Source organism: Pelecanus crispus, chromosome 9 (genome assembly GCF_030463565.1).
Source record: "Pelecanus crispus isolate bPelCri1 chromosome 9, bPelCri1.pri, whole genome shotgun sequence".
Taxonomy (NCBI): Eukaryota; Metazoa; Chordata; class Aves; order Pelecaniformes; family Pelecanidae; genus Pelecanus; species Pelecanus crispus.
The window spans coordinates 6514308-6531051 of NC_134651.1; the positions used below are offsets into that span (position 1 = coordinate 6514308).

General features: G+C 48.5%; 1 protein-coding gene across 6 annotated transcripts in view; it reads right to left on the reverse strand.

The window, feature by feature from the left end:
- Nucleotides 1-1372: 1372 nt before the first annotated feature.
- The window catches only part of TNIK (TRAF2 and NCK interacting kinase), a 79230-nt gene continuing 63858 nt past the window's right edge, over nt 1373-16744 (reverse strand). For all 6 annotated transcript variants that reach the window (XM_075716190.1, XM_075716189.1, XM_075716192.1 and 3 more), the window contains 11 exons: nt 16365-16491; nt 13931-14095; nt 10289-10403; nt 9539-9709; nt 9099-9242; nt 7530-7664; nt 7165-7265; nt 5489-5638; nt 4075-4234; nt 3324-3463; nt 1373-1456 (listed from right to left, as the gene is read on the reverse strand). In XM_075716190.1, coding sequence (XP_075572305.1) covers nt 1373-1456; nt 3324-3463; nt 4075-4234; nt 5489-5638; nt 7165-7265; nt 7530-7664; nt 9099-9242; nt 9539-9709; nt 10289-10403; nt 13931-14095; nt 16365-16491 — 1492 coding nt within the window. The remainder of the gene's footprint in view (nt 1457-3323; nt 3464-4074; nt 4235-5488; nt 5639-7164; nt 7266-7529; nt 7665-9098; nt 9243-9538; nt 9710-10288; nt 10404-13930; nt 14096-16364; nt 16492-16744) is intronic.

Below are 16744 nucleotides of genomic sequence, written 5' to 3' on the forward strand. Positions count from 1 at the left end.
AACCAAACAAAAAAAAAACAAAAAAAAAAAAAAAAAGAAAAAAACAAACCCCAACCGAAACGAGGTAGGTTAAAACCAGCAACACAGACCTTGTTATGCGACACCCCAACACCACAGGCGGCCATGCTTGCAGCTACTGAGAAAGAAAACCCCAGATACGCACCGAAAACTGAAATCAACTCAGCAGTTTATAGGGACACGATTCAACCTGAACTAAACACACACACACGGTTCGGCACAGATGTTGTCTTTCACTGTATGTTGGGTAATTCCTAGGGAGCGGAGGGGGCGGAAAACGAGTAGAGATTCAGACCCTCGGCCGAAGAAACCACACACATATATATTTTTTTAAGCTCTTTACAAGCCCAATCCAGCAACGCGGGGGACAGGCAGCTCGTTTCGTGGTCCCCGTCCCTGTGCCGGCTGCCTCCGCACGCCAGCGCCCGGCGCTGGGCTCGGGGGGGACGAGCGCCCACAGCTCGTGCCGGCTTCGGCATCGGGGTCCAGCGCCCACGGCATCCTGGGAGCCGTCTGCGGCCGCAAATCCCGCCTCGGGGGCGAGCACGGGGCTCCTCCGACCGCTCCGCTGTCCTCTCCTCCTCCGATCCCCCATCCCAGCGCCCGCGGCCAAGCCCCGGGGCAGGCGGGCACCTCCGGAGCAACAACAAATGGCACCTCTGTCCCTACCAAGACACACCATTATGTGAAGATCCATATAGAAATATGGATTGACAGACTTGACAAAAATGGTAGCTGATTTTATTAGTCTAAGGCTAGTAGTTTAGCCATTTAAAATCCATTTCCCAAAAGAGGGGAAAAAAACCTATTATTTTTTCTCTTCTTTAAAAATCCGTTAAGCCGTTGCTGCCAAAAGCAACATGTAAATGTTGGTGAAGGCAAAAGATTTCTAAAATTACCCAGCTATACGGTTATGGCCTTCATCACAAAGATAAAAGGTACATTTATTGTGCTGTCTCTCACCAGATTTAATTGGTAACTTTACAACATACTATATATTTGATGCTAGCAGGCAGACAGAATTAAAAACAGACTTTTTGACACAGTTTCTTTCCCCGTTCTTACAAAGTAGGGGACAAAGAAAAAGTAAAATTAAAAAAAAAAAAGAAAAAAAAAAAAAAAGGAAAACTCATAACCCACTATAACACAGCGTAATCAGGAGACCTCGGGGGGTCCAAGCGCGAAAGTCCATCTCTGCCCGCAGCCCCCGCCCCGGGGCTGACAGCGCCGGGGGAGCGTGGGGAGCGGCATTCCTCGGGGCCCCCCGCATCTGCCTCTACAGTGTTAGTCCACGTGTTTAATGTCCTTTAAATTAGAAATAATGCCATGGCGGTGAGTGCCAAGTGCTCCTCTGTTACCAGTTCATCATGGAGTTTCTGTTGAGGGTCATGAAAAACACTTGGCTGCTTCCTCCGGATCTCACCGATGCAAAAAATACCTGTTTGGAAGCAAAAAAACCCCTTATTAATAATTTTTATTATTCTAAGAAAAAGTCTGTTAATTGTCTCAGTGAGCGAGGAAAGCAGGAGCTGCCCCACGCCCTGTGGGTTTCCTCTGCCTAAACCTCCCTCCCTGCTCCTTTTCTCCAGTCGACAGCAGAAATTTTACGCAGACCCATTGCCCGGCTCTCAGTTTTCCATGGAGCTCAGGGGCCGGAGCTAACCCACGCAAGACTCGGATCAAATCGAACCACTTATTAGCAAACATGGTAATAAAACCTCCCTCGCTATCACTACCAAAGAGAGCAAGGTTTGGAATGCCTTAAAAATACTGAGTTTGTCACATATTACTGCCATGGCACCATTTATTATGCAATATTAATGAGAGTGCTGTCGGTGGTTTGGCTCTTGCTAAAGGTTAACCATTTGGGTCAATATCCTGCATGGGAATTTGAAATGGTTTTCTGCGGAAAAGTTAGTCCCGGTATTTCAGCTGTTTCTGAAAATAAAGCTTGGGAAAACTACTTTCCTTCAGTATGCTCAAAGCACAGAAACGTATCAGGACTTTCTATGAAGAACACACCTTCTGGTGCTTCTGTCAGGATCCACCAGCATTCAACCCCAATAGAAGTCTTAGAAAATAAGTTATAATTTGCAAATGTCTAAGGGGACAGTCTGAAGCCTCTGGCCTTTTTAAAACCAAAAATTATTCAGTCTTCACACAACTTTAGGCATTAACCATTTCTCCAGAAAGAGAAACATCTGTATTTAGAATTTCAAACCCACCAGTGATCAGTTGGTTCCAGTATTTTAGAAAGACTGAGGTGGGGGGTTTTCCAGTTTTCTTAGAAAAGGAAAGGAATCAATAGGAGCAAACCAGAAGAACAACCCTTTAAAAAAACAGTATAAAAACCTGCAGAGTCAAGTACTCAAAAGTTAGAAAAAAGCAAACTAGGGGTATTTGGACAACTTAAATTCAGCTTCTTGGGCAGCTTCCTGTGGTTTACTCAATTGCAAGGTTAGGATACATTTTTTCTGCACAGCTCCAGCTTAATTCCATGCAGCAGGTAGGGCAATGCTCAACTAATGAGCAGCTGTTCAATAAACGGATCGCGGCCTCAAACCTTATTTATTGCATGTTATGAACCCTGCTCTGGGGACAGGGCAATCCGTTTCTTCATGTGTTTTGTGATCATGCTTGTTACAAAAGAACTCCCTGCTGCATGGTCCTGATTTATCTTGGTGAAACTGTGAGATGAGGAAATACCAACAGCAGAAACGGACCTCGGCATTCAGCCATCTTCCATGCAAATATTCCTTTTCTTCCCAGAATTTCTCCTTCCCTCAATCCCTGCGCCCCTTGCCCACCAGCAACACCCACGGCAGGGGTCACCTACACGACAGCCGTGTTCCCCATGCAACTCCGGTGCCCCTCCAGAGCTGTCCACAGAAAATAATGGGGCTCCATGGAGAAAATAGTTTTAAGATCACAAAACTAAAAATGCATCAAAGCGTTTCTGCACCAGAGCTCAAATCAGGGTCCCTTACACATCCTTAGTGCTACCATTTCTCAGCTCTTGCAGAGTTTACTTGGCAGCCTCAATAGTTAATGTTCAGATGCAAGACTTGGGAGAAAGTCAAGCCAAGTCAACGTAGATCTCAGCTTGAGGTGGAAGACATCTTGCAGATCTTCCCATCACAGGCTGAGGGCTGCATCCACTGAATTAATTGGGAGGGGGTTTATGGGCACTGCTTATTAAACAGGACCTTCAGATTAATTATTAACCTCAAGATAAACCAGACTTGAAGTCTAAAAGTAGCTGGCTGTAGCTTAAAGCATGGGTACAAGCTTTGAAGTGGACTTACCTTATCATTTCTTTCACATAGAAACTTTAACCTTTGAGCTCGCTTGTGCATAAATACTCCATCCAAATGTCCCGTCTCCACTGAGCGGATTTCAATAGCTTTCTCTCCCCAGCCCATTATTTGATTGGAATGAATGTAGGCTGTCAAAAGGAAGTGTTTGGTAGGTGTTACAACACGTGTTGAGCTAAATATGACACAACAGGCAGAAAAGCTCTCATCGGCTGTTATTCAAAGCTTGGGTAGATCAATGGCAGAGCTCTGACTGCCAGAGGCACAGGCGGCCAGGCATGTGCCCACAGGGATAATAGCCTCCACATAGCACTTTTCATCCAGAAATTGCTGATTCATTTAAACGGAAGAAGTATCACTTCTTCCGATTTCTGTGGGTGAGGATCTGGGCAGTGGCCTGCCTCCATGGGTCGTGGAGCTGAGCAACAGCAGAGCCAGAGGAGCAACCCAGGTGCTCCCAGCTCCACACTCAGCCCCTCTTCCACTCAACACAGTATCCCACCAGTGCAACAGCTTATATTATCTTACACTTAAGATGAACCAGAGCTCAAATCTCCAAGAAGTCACTTGCTCTTATTGCACAGGACCAAATTGTAGACATTTAGCAACTGCATCTCTTATCTGGCTGAGAGAAATCTCCTTTGATAAACAAAAGCCCAAATGACTCCATCTCAGCATCCTCAACTCCTCATCTTACTTTTCATTTGTATTTCATACAGCTGAAGAGGAAAGGTTAACTTACCCACAGAAGTAGGCATTTCTCCCCACTGGAGCACCACATCTTTAGTTATCCGTCCGTAGGTGTTCACATACACGCCTTCATCCTCATAGCACACAAGCATCTCCATCCCGTCTGTTTTAGGCAGGATGACAATGGCGTGAGGAGTAATATTGCCCTGAATCTGCAGTTAAAATAAACCCTAAAAGTCAGAATTACATTGAATGGAGGAAGGGATAGGGAGAAGAGAGCAGAGCCTTAGAAAGACAAAGCCCCAAACCAAGCCAAGAACAAAACCCTCCCTTGACTCAACAAACAGGCATTGGCTTTCAGAGATAAGCTTGAAGGGGAATACACTGTCACATTTACCCTACCATCAAAGCTGTCTGACATGTCAGGTTCAGCAATTACAGAGCGATCACAACATACACACCCCCAAGACTGATGGCTGACACTTGGCTGTAACACAAATAAGCGACCGCTGACTGATGAATCCATCTCCTACTCAAATTAAGGCAAATGAACCCAGAATTTTACAGGTAGCCCTAGGGAGGAAATAGTCCCATTTTTTTAGCCATCAGTCTCTAGCTCCAAGGGCTTCTACAGCGACTTTCCACCCATGTCTGCCCTTCCATAGCTAAGACAACAAAACCATCCCAAACTGCCCCAGTATTTCTCCCTACGCTTTTTGCCAGCTCTCACAGAGGAGGCTCTGCTGCTCAGATCAGATTCAGCAGTTTCTGCATTTGATTAGTGACCCAGTTTCTCCTAGACCAGTTTCTCATGCTGCTTGGGCCAACAGCATGGATGGAACTTAAATGAGCCAACAAGAAAATCCTCATCTACAATATTTGCTGTAGCATTGGTTCTCTCTTGAAATAGCTGATGGACCTGAGAAAGGTCCTGTGGTGAGTCCCTGCTGTCAGGCGGTTTGGGAGTTTTGAGCTGCAGGCTTACTGACGTTTGGGCTACCCTAATCCTGCAACCCTCACCTGCACTACCTCAGCAGGAACAAGTAAGCGTTGGTGAGCACATCTGGGACACCGTGCAATGGGACAGTGCTCTGGGCATCCAGCTCTTGGTGGGTCTATGTTGTCCAACAACCAAGAACCAGGTTTCATGGCATCTTGCCCTACAGAGAGCTCCACTACCGCTCCATGTGGCGTATGGACAGATTCTCCTTTCTGTGGGACATGGCGACCTTAAACCTGACTGCTCAGGTTCGAGGACAGAAATAGCCTGTGTGAATAATGAACATGAAGTATGCGATACCTCCGAGTCCTCTTTAAGTGAGTATCAATGAGGATGGCACCGGAGAACGGCATACCCATGGCAAGATGTCACCTGGCTGGTCACCATTACTGAGCCACCAAGGGCCTGTCCAAACCTTGCTGGTGACCTGTGTTAGTCATGCAGCAGCACTCCCACAGGTACTCACGTGAGATGGTATGTAGATATCGTAAGAGTTCCCAGAATCTACATCAATCACGTGGAAACCAGTGTGTGATCCAAAGATAACCTTGAGTCTCTGACCCTCTTCTACAGTGAGATCTACGAGCAACGGTTTGTGCTGGAGATCTGCAAAAGACTTTTATAATCCCTTCAGTGAGTATCACAGAAAACCAACAAATCCCCATAGCAGCAGCCTGATACGCTTTTGAAATCATATTTGTTTGACTGTGTTTCCTACTAAATATGTGGTTATTTACATTCCTGTTTGTTCCTATGTCAGATGCCTCAGAGGGTATTACCCACTCGCTCCAGCCATCCCAGCAGATAAGTGCTCACCCTTGCCAAGCACTGCTCTTTTCCCCCAGGAGACCAAGGCCAGCCTGAGGATTTGGTCTCTAAAGGAAGGTGACAGCTCAATTTTACATGAGCGTGTGTACAGCCAGCGTGCGGGGACCCCCCCGATGCCGGTGCTGCTCAGGGTAACAAGATGAGAGTCTGCAGGGAGCTGTGACCACCCATCTCCCCTCTCAGCAGGGATGACAGCTCCAGTTTGGGCAGCTGAAATGAGTCAGATTAGCAAAGACCTACTTATCCCTGTTCAATCTAACCTGTTGGATGCAGGCTGGGACCAGGTACCTGGCATGGACCAATCCAGGACAAAGTATCTCTCCATGGCTCAGGTCCTCAGCAGGAGGGTGAAACACCCCCAGGGAGAGAAAAGGGCTCCTGGCTCTCTGTGCAAGGACCACTCTGACTCCTGACAGGGAAAATCAGTGGGTGGTATTTCCCACTGTCCCGACAGATCCCTGCGTACAAGGCAAGGAAAGGAAGCTCAGCCCCCCCCAAATCGGAGAAGCAGCACCAGGAGCACCAACCAGCATCCTCACCAGAGCCGGCGGAGGCTGGATCCCAGGATATTTTAATGCTGCTGAGCAATCCATGTCACTGAGCCCATTTATTTTGGCTTTTGTTCAGAAAAAGCAAATGTGACCTAATACCAAATAAGCCCATTTGTGCTGGAAGGATGCAAAATGAGATTACTCAGCATGAATGTCTCCAGAAGGCATTGCCCCTTGTGACTTGTCTCTGCACAGAGCTTAGGATGAAAAGTGCTTTAAAGTACTAAGTATAAAATACCCGTTGGCAGGTTATAGAGGAGAAAGGTCTCACTGAAGGAAACTGAGGTAGATGAAAAGAGAGAGGAAAAGAGAAAAAGAGTGGGTCATTCTCCTGGACTTTCTGTCTTGAAACAGAATCCACATTGCAGAAGGGGAGAGGACCTTGCAAAATAAAAATGGAAAATAATGCCAACCTGTTTTCATACTGTATGTGGAAAATTAGGCAGAAGTTAAAAAAAAAAACAACACAACACTATCTCCCCCCACCAAAAAACCCAATTCAGCTTTACTCATGGACATTTGGTCAGCTTTCGGCAAACCTCCCAAGTAAAGCCTGCCAGCATAAGCTAATACTAATGCTTAATTTCTAGCCGTAAGCAGAATGTATCCCATCTCTTCAGCCAGAATGTATCCCATCTCCCATGCCTGCCAGGCATCCCGAGGAGCGCAGCTACGTAAGCAAGACGCTTTTCTGCTCTGCATAGTACAGAAATCTCACGTATTTACAATTACAGAGTGTATTTTGGTTAAAAGAGAAACATACCTTAAATGCCATAAACTTGTGATATGGTTTAGGAGCCCAAGCGTAGATCTCTACAGCATTCTTTAAGGCAATCACCAAGAACTTGATTCTTTCATATTTCACTAAAATAAAAAGAAAACCCATTTTAAAAACATTCACTTTCTTTCCAACAAGACTGAACAACTCATCTCCAGGAACAGCTTCTCAGGCTATCTCTCTGTTGGACCTCATTTGGTAAAGTGTCCACCTAATACATACAGATGAAGACCAAATTTCTCTGTGGCTGTGGTCTACCCATCCTTTTAAGAGAAATTGTCAGGTCAGATCTAAGACTAGAGAACAAAAATGCATCCCTCCAGACATTTTTTTCTGGAGAGGCCACTCACCGACTTTGTAGTGGATGCATCCCTCCAGGTCCCCGACCGTGATCCAGCCCTGCTTCTTCTCCACTTCAGGGTCGTTGTGTAAAATCCTGTTTCTCAGCCAGGAGAGATAGTACACGCGCAGCTTGTTCTTCTTTCCTGTTGGCAAAGGAAACTTCCCCATCAGAGCAGTGCATCTTGAGATTTCAGTGCTTATTTTCACTCGCAAGATGGCAACATAAAAGTTCGTTTCACAATGAAGTTGAAAATAGTAATTCAGTTGTTGTGGGTTTTTTTTGCTTGGGAAAAAAGGTATGGAAAGCAGAGCACAGACCTCTGCCTCCCAGACTGCAGGTGGATGCGGGAAGAGCCGGGCTCTCGCTCACCGCAGGCTGGAAATGTTCCTCTTCCTATTAATCAGTGTTCATGGAGACAGTCAGGCACAGCGGGGCCATGACCCCAGCTCTCTTACCCCTCAACTACCTGGTTTCTTCCCTCTCTTCTCCTTTGTACAACATTAATTTCACCCCGGAGCTGAGACACGAGCTCCTCGGTCTGTGACTGGCAGTGCTATTTGCCAGCAAGCCCGGTGCTGGGCTTTGCAATGCTGAGGGGCTGCCAAATTTCTGCACGCCTCTTGGACGGCTGCGATCTGGCTATAAACCTCTCTGCTGCTGCAAAGCCCCTGCTACAGGGACAGGACACAGCTCGCACTGAGGCTGGTGGGAGAGTACCCAAACCATAAACCAGGGGCTCTGTCTGCTCGTGGGCTTCCACAAGCCCTCAGGGTTTGTCCTCAGCGCTGTTGCAGGGGCTGGTGCCCCGTCTGAATGGAGGGAGCAGGAATTTGCTGGCAAATGCAGAGTGAGCCCAGGGAGGTGCTGAACAACACGAAAGTAAACAGAAGGATGGTATCAAGCAATTTTCCTAATGAGCATTTCTCTTGCTGTCCTCCGTGAGCTTTGCAGGGCAGGTCTCAGCAGGAGAAGGCTCTGCCCCAGCTCTGCCACCCATGTGTGTCACAGGGCTGCTCTGCAAGGAGGACGCTGGGTGCTCTCCTGGGAGACTGGGCTACAGAGATTTTGCTTTTTTGCCAGAAATCTCCCCATGAGCCTGATTTGAGAGCTCCGGAGCTCCCAGCTGAACCCGGGGACAGCGACAAGCCCATGGCCCTCACACTGCTCGGGGCACCCCAAGCACAGCTGTGGGCTGAGCTGGAGCCCTGAAGCCATGGTTCATGGCTCCCCTGGCTAGAGCCAAACAGACGCAAGAGCAGAGCTCGCTGCCCCCTCAAGCCGTGACTACCTGCCTTGCTGGGGTATCTGCCCGTATCCTGCCTGTATCCTGCACCGTCCCTGCCCTGCTACAGGAGGATGGAGCGTTTGCAGATGAAGCGAAGCTGGCAGGCGATGGGAGCAAATTGCTCTTGGAGGCATTCTTGTAGATCTAACGCCTTTGATTCTGGAATAAACCACCTCCAACCTCCCCTGGGAGCTTCTCTCTGACAGTGGTGGGCAGGTTTTGTCTGAGCTGGAACCGCTTGAGAATACGGCTGAGAAGGTTAATGATGGGGTGAGAGCACGACAGGCATACCTGATATTGTCACGAGGACGTTGAGACCCTCGAGTACGTCCATCTGTTGAAATCGCCGTCTGTTGATCAGGTTGTAGACCTTCCCTTGCCCGCTTCGATCCAGCAGCATCAGGCCGTTTTCTGTGCCCACCAGCAGATTCACACCTGAAGAGGAGAGGGCAATGGGCACCGGGAGCCATGGCTGCTCCCAAGGACAACACCCCGAGCTCGTCTCTGCTACCACTGAGAGAGTGACCCATCCCAGCTAAGGCTGTGATCTTCCCATGAACATGAAGAATCGCTCTCACAGCGCAGGGACTCGGGGACATTAGCCTTGCCGGGGATGGAGAAGGGGACAACCAGAGGCAGGGGCTTGGTTCTGCAATGACACAGTCACGTTTCATTGCTTGCCACACGCTCTGGAGAGCTTTGCTGAGGGCACGGTGTGCTAAAGGGCTTACCCCATAAAGCAGCACAGAGTATCTCCGAGTTGAAGCGCTTCTTGTATTTCCGAATCTCCGGGGTGTCGCTGTGGGGACGGATGTTGGTGGGGTTGACGTTCACCACCGAGATCTTCCGAGCTTCGTTCAGCTTGGCCTGCTCCTGTCTGAGCAGCTCGCTGGTGAACAGGGCTGGCAAGGAAACACAACAAAACAGCGAGGTGTGATGGATTCATTGTATGTACCCCTTCTGTCAGGTTTGTTTTGCAATAGGAAGACAATACTTGGTTTATTTTCTGGTATCACTATGTTACGAGCTATTAGTTTGAAGAGGGATCATCAGGATTTTCTTGTGGGTTGGAACCACCACCAGACCCATCAGCAGGTGATGTCCCCAGACCTCCAGCCCTGCCCATCGAGCTGACCAGCGCTATTCACTGCCCGCCTGCCCATATCCAGCCATTTTCAATGACTGCCAGCTTTTTGGAGCAATTACCACCTCCTAGTTCTGCCAGGAACATTCCTCCTGGCTGCCCAGGCAGACGTGTGGGTGGATTTCTGCTGTTCCCTATTTTTTCCTGGACCCTTCTGATGGCATTTCACTGGTGGGCGAGAAGTTGGATGGAAACTGGTGAGCACAAGGATGCAGACATGAGCAATGTTTGGACAAGAGTAAGTGAAAGGTAGAAAAGGTTCAGTGGGGTTATTCAGGCTCCACAACCCGGTCTCCACGCTGCCCTCCCCTCTCAAACTGGCCCCATTGCCTCCTACCAGTAGCAGATGACTCTTCGTCCTCATCTTCATCTTCATCAGTGGGCGAGGTCTGATACACTCTGGTGTCCACAAAGGGGGTGAAAGAGGCTTTGGTGCTACTTCCCATACCATACTGGAAAATAAACAGCAAAGAGAGATCTCAGAGCACTGAAATAACAATAATTTTGTGTATGTGTGTATATGTAAGACTTTCTAATTAGCAGACCCGGTGCCTGCCCCGCTGGTGTCCTTTTCGAGCCCTCTATGAACATCTGCTCCTCCTCCCCGACAACTAATCAGGAAAAACATTAAATTGGATTTGTGAGTGTCCATGAGGAACAGAAAACAAGAGGAGCAGGGCCTGGCTCTGCTCTCGTCTCGCAGGCAGAAGCACAGCACAGCCATGAGACCAGTTAGCGGAGAAGCCGCAGGGCCAGAGGCAAAAGTCAATGCAGGTAAAAACCAACTTCTCTGCATGTAACACGCCTGCCTTAAAAGCAGGGAAGTCAGGCAGGCAAGAGTTTGCTTTTCCCACTCTCCCACCTTGCAGCCGAGGTTGGCAGGATGGTGCTGGGAGCCTCCAGAAAGCTCCGGCACAGGGCAGTGGACACAGACCAATGACCACCAGAGTAATTCAGAGCCGGAAAAGGAGGGACTTCTGTTTTCCTTGTGCCAAAGCAAAATGCTAACTAGCACAGTCTGAGCAAAGATTTTATTTCAACAGGTCATGGAAATCTATTTTAGGACTGTAAAGCATAAGCGGGAGAGCTCGTACTGCTGTAATACCACTCTGCTTTTGCCAGCTGTAATCTAGGGTTTTGCTGGGCTAAGCCCAAAATATTGATGATGCTGCTGGGAAAGTAGGAAAAATCAGCTCCTTAGCAAAATGCCTATTTTTCTTTCTGCTGGGCTGTTATCGCTGCTCCTCATGCCCACCACTGAGGCAGGACCCAGCAACACCCCTCAGTACGCCTGGCTGCTCCGGTTTTGGGAGGATCTGAAGTGCTGGAGATGGGGAAGGCTTGGGGTGAGCTATGCGATACTAAATTTAGGGTGAGCTTTTGAACAGGGGATGTTTGAAAATGCCTCGGATACTCAGGCTCATCAGAAGACGGCATCCCCCACATTGCTCCATCCCCCCCAAAGTCCGGTCTTCAGCACACCTCACGGGGACATCACGTACAGGTCGCCTGCAATTTCAATAAAGTGTTTTAAATTGTCCACAGCATTTCAGGTGGGACTGCAGAAATGGCCATTTCTAAGCTAACAAAACCTAATCTGAAGGTACCGCGGGGAATGTCAGAGCCAATACTTTGCCAGGGGAATTTGGAGAGGAACAAACTGCAACATCGCACTGCTTTCTTTTTAAAGTCATTGCTTTGTTAAGGCAGAAAATGGGGCTGAGGCCTTCTCCCAGGCAAGAGGAAATCCTTGCCTTGGGAATCAATGTGATGTGATTTTCCCCCTCGTTGAGCAGCTTATTTTTCCTACTGCAGTATTTACCCAGGATATGCTTTACGTATGACCTCCATGAAGAGCTGTAACAGCAGCAAAACCCAAGTCCTTCTGCAGCAACATTACTGCTCACATTTTTCTTCCTTGGGGCATTTTCCTTCCCTGAAATAAATCTCCCTCAGCTTTCATGTCACCGAGTCACCAGAGCCCAGGCTGCTCCCTGCGCCCAACGCCACCGCCGCAGCCCCTGGATGGAGAACTGGCACGGGGACGAGCCCGTGCCGCGGGAACGCGTGCCATGGGGAACACCACCGCCCCGGCACATCGTACCGAAACTGGGCTGGGCTCGTACCTGTCCTCCATCGCGTGACAAAAAGGTTTATGAGCAAAAACTTTCCAAGTGTTTTGGGGCTGGCACCCATGGGCGAGCTGGCATCCATGCCCCGTGCCTGCCAAAACCACGCTGCGCATCCCGCTTCCCTCCTGTCTCTATGTCCCTGACAGCCCGCCTGTTTCCATAGAAATGGGATGGATTTCCAAAAAGCACATGGTAACCGAGACCCATGGAAGGAGTTAACAGCCTGTGGCAGGGAAGGCTGCAGGAACAGATACCACATATACATACACAGTATGCCGTGATATTTTTGTGCGCATGTAAGATAAACTCACTACTTTGTGCTTCTTCGATATCCAAGAAATACACGTTTTTTTCCCTGCACTGGATGTCTTTTCCACAAAGCACCAACAATTCAAGGAGGGGGAAAAAATCAGTATTCACGCGGATGCTTTCTAGCTGAGAGCCAGGCACTTTCCGACAAATGCATTACGAAGAAACCCCTCATCCCAATGTACCGAGCACTTCTTTTCCTTGCTCAGATTCAGCCAGTCTCCTAAGAAGCTGGCATTTTAACAGCATCCAAGTCCCTTATTTAAATATTAAGACCTCATCTTCCTCCAGGTCCTGTTCAACTGCCTATAAACCTCCGTGGTGGCCTACGGAGACAGCATCAAGCTGCAGGGTGAGATTGTGTGTGCTCCCTTCTTTTTGCTCGCAGCACCATGAGTCACCTGGAAGCCTGAGAACTAAATCCCCAAGTTTCCACTTACACCCACTCCCGGCTCAGTCAGCCCTAAAAATGCAGTTTTAGAAATGGAAAAGATCTTCTTGGTTGGTATTCTATAAATGAGTATATTTAAACCCAATCCTTGCATACTGTCTGCCTGTGTTTAAGGAGTCCCAGGATGACCGTGGAAGGTGTTACATTCAGGATCAACTCTCTCATCACTGCTTTTAAAGGCAACGAGGAAACGCATAAAACCTTGAGGTCAAGTTACGCACCATCTGTTCTTACGTTTTATCAATGCCCAATTCCAAGCAGTTTTTATTTTTATACTGCTAGTAAAAGTAAACCATAAAATAAGTACATCAGTTCTATGAAAGAGAATACGATGACAGAACTTTTGATGTATAACCAACAAAATAAAAAGAAAAAATTAAATAAAACAGCTGATTTAGCACCAAATGGGTTGATTTTTAACAGGAAAACAGAGAACTCTGCCTGGTTCCCACAGCTGGTGATGGTAAGCAAGAAACACCAATTCCCTTGTCTTATGTGTCATATCTTGTACTTTCTAGGACTTTTTACGCCTTATACATTGTTAATGTTCAATCATGTCCCTGTAAAACAGCTACCAGGGAGAAATACTTTGCCATGACTGGAAACACACAATTTTAAAGGTGTGCAGATTTTTGCTAGTCTGAAGAACTATGCAGAACTTTGTTGTCTTTGGTTTTTGCTAACCTTTTGAGTTATGTTAAGTATCAGAGATCACAAGGGTGGAAGCTGGGCCCAACTGAAGTTAATGGCATCTCTGGCTCTCAAAATTTTCTCTTATTTCCAAGTGCAAAAAAAAAAGGGCGGGGGGGGAACTTGCACATCCGTTGGCAGCATTCAAGCCATCACCACCAAAACTCCAGCTGGTGGGCTTGAGAGAAGACCTAGTATAAATTTCTACCATCAGCCACAGCAATAACCCATCAGATTCCCTTGCATTTCCACTATGCTCACCCACGTGGACCAGACACAAAGAGAGAGAAGAGCCAAGAAAGCCAGGGAGGAAAGCAGGAAAGCCCCTTTATGGGGCAGATGTTAATACTTGTTTAAAGCGATGCAAAGGAGAAAGAGGAACCCCCCCACCACCTACTTCAGGCACCGAGTCCATGTCCTGCGCATGCGTGGAGACTCGCCCCAGGGCCTCGGTCGGCGTGCCTGCAGGCGAGTGGCTTTGCTGCACCAGGTCAGGTAGATTGATGTGACCTGCAAAGCCATTGCTGGCTGCGTGGCCAGAACGCTTTTTTTCACCAGAGGTCTGCAGAGACACAAGGCATGAGGAAGAACGAGAAGGGGGGGAGGGGGGGGAAGAGAAAAAGAAGAGGAAAAAACCAAACAAACCCAAGTCGTTGGCAGTCCCCCTGTTCCCAAAGCAAGCGCAGGAGAAGGACCCTCTCTCTTTCCATCCCCATGCAATCTGGCAAGCAGCAAACCAACCCCCCGCCCCAGGAGAAATAAAGACAGGATTAATCACAAAGTCAATACAGAGTCATTAGCCACGTTACAGAGAGAAGCCTGATCACTGTCATTTTGAGACAAGGAATGCAGGGCAGATTCTGCTCTTGCCACCATGGGTGCAAACCCCATGGCCAGCTCTCCTCCCACGCGGCCGCCAGCCACGGTGACAGCAGAATCTGACCCCTCGATCAGCATTAGCCTTAACGGCTTTGCACAGCTACAGCGGCGAGTAGCCCAACTGCAAATGCCAACACAGCCCCCGTTGCATGTTTCTGTAACCCAAAACAGCAGTGAACAGCGGCAGCATTGGCAGAACATCGGCAGAACAACTGGCGTCTCGCTCTGCGCACGAGGTTCCCAGGGCTTCCCCGGGGCTCCCCTTCCTCTCCATCCCCACCTTGTGCAAGGCAGGTGCTGGGAAGTTTCTCCCTTCCCTGCCTATTGCTTTGAGGTATTTGCCATTTTGATGAATCCTACCTACCCGGAGCACATCAACGAGATCATTACAGAGACTTGCCCATTTACTGGGATTAGTGGGAAACTCCCTCTGAACAGGCTCACCAAGCTTCTGACCAGCCCTGACAACATTTATCTTTTGCTCGCTCGTTACCATCACCTCCAGCCACCTTGCCATCCTGCCAAAGAGCGAAAAGCCCTTTGCCCAAAGCCCACTGACCTCAGCGAATCTGTCCTCTGATGGCTACGGCGGTAGCGGGGAGCAAACAGCACCCAGCACGAGGCTGCAGTTTGGGCTTCTTATCACGCTCCCTCCTCCCAAAGGGGTTTCCCAGCTGCCTGTCTCACCCATGGCTTTTAAACCCTTCTGCATCACTGTTTTCTCAAGCGGCCTTGCTGGCGTGGCACGTGTTTTACCGTTGCGATGCTTAACACCAAGCTCCTTTCAGAAATGGCTTCACTGTTACAGCAGTGACTTGTTCTCCTGCTCAACCGCATCACCCTCCCTGCTATAAGGATGCGCAGAGGGCGGCCCAGCCTGGGGGGATCCCTGCTCTGAACAGCTCCGTGCCAGCGAGGGGTTAGGTGGGCTGTGCGTTGCTGCCCAGCTCCAAAACTTGTGGAGGAAGGCAGCAAATATGTTGTGACTTCTTTTGCTAGCTCCTTCCTCTCCTTCAAAGTTACATTCATTTTTTTCCCTTTCATATGTATTTTATATAAACCAGAATTAAGAATCAGAGTGCTGCTCAAGCCTAGTCTGCATTTCATCTAAACATTCCTCCTTTATGATTGCTGACTCCAACATCCCCCCACTCCTTCTCCTCTCCCATCCACCTCCTTTACATGCCGGCAGGAGAGTGACTCCCCTGTTTCACTGCCAGAGCCTCCTGCCCCCTCACCGGGAGATCTGCTACCCGTCTGCATTTCCAGCAGTGTCACCAGCATATTCCAGCAACTGGGAAACTGAGAAACACTGAGGGACATCTTCCACAGCCAACTGAACATGCCTCCTCTGCCTCATTCCTGCAGTACCATCCATCAGGATTGCTCCCACCGCAGCCTTACCTCCGTGACGCTGGGGACAGGGGCTCACACCCGTGTGGGATGCCCAGTGCCCCCTGCAGCCGGCTTGCTGGGCGCGCACAGGATGGCTGGCTGGTGGGGAGGGGGGCTCGGGGTCCCCGAGCAGGACCAGCCCCTGGTAGAAGCCTCCAAATGCTCTACAAACACTGCACGCCTCTGACGGTTATACGGTGGCAAAGGTTGGGAAGAAGAGGCGAAACTTTGGGCTAGGTTCCAAGTGTATTAACTAAACGCTGTAAATTGAAGGTAAATTCTGTTGCCTGGAGCTATCATGGGATTACGGCAAAGTCATTTGTACAAGCATCCTCCCCACTGTGCCCTGGCGTTACTATTCACTGCTGTTTGTAGTTCTGAGAAACATTTGCACTTGTCACATTTGCTCCGAGTGTAAATTGTATGAACGAGAGCACTAAGGAGCACAATTTACTCAGTCATTTTGTGTTCCGGACACACAGCACTGTTAGTTTTTGTGCTTACATGGGCAAAACCTCCTGAAGATGCTCCATGGAAATATTTGTTTTACAACTTACCTCCCTCACCATTAAAGTCCCTTCCCTTGAAATATTGCTAAACGTATCTGCATGGGAAGTCTCTAGCCCGTGGGTTGTCACCATTCCCAGGTTGTACGGCTCATTGCTTCCAGGAATTCCTGTTGGTCTGAGGACAGAATGGAAAAGCATTAATGATGACTATTTCCTTTGCTAAACTAGATGAAGAGTCCTCTAATACAGTATTATTTCAATAAGGGTAAGGCTTTGTATCTCAGGAAGAAAAATCAGAAAATATATCCACTTAAATGTATGGGGAAATTATTTATGTTGTCAGAAATAGAGCAGCAGGGTCAGGTCGATACACCACAGATAGAGCACGGACACCAAAGAGAAGGGCATTTCTTGTCCCAGGGTGCCCC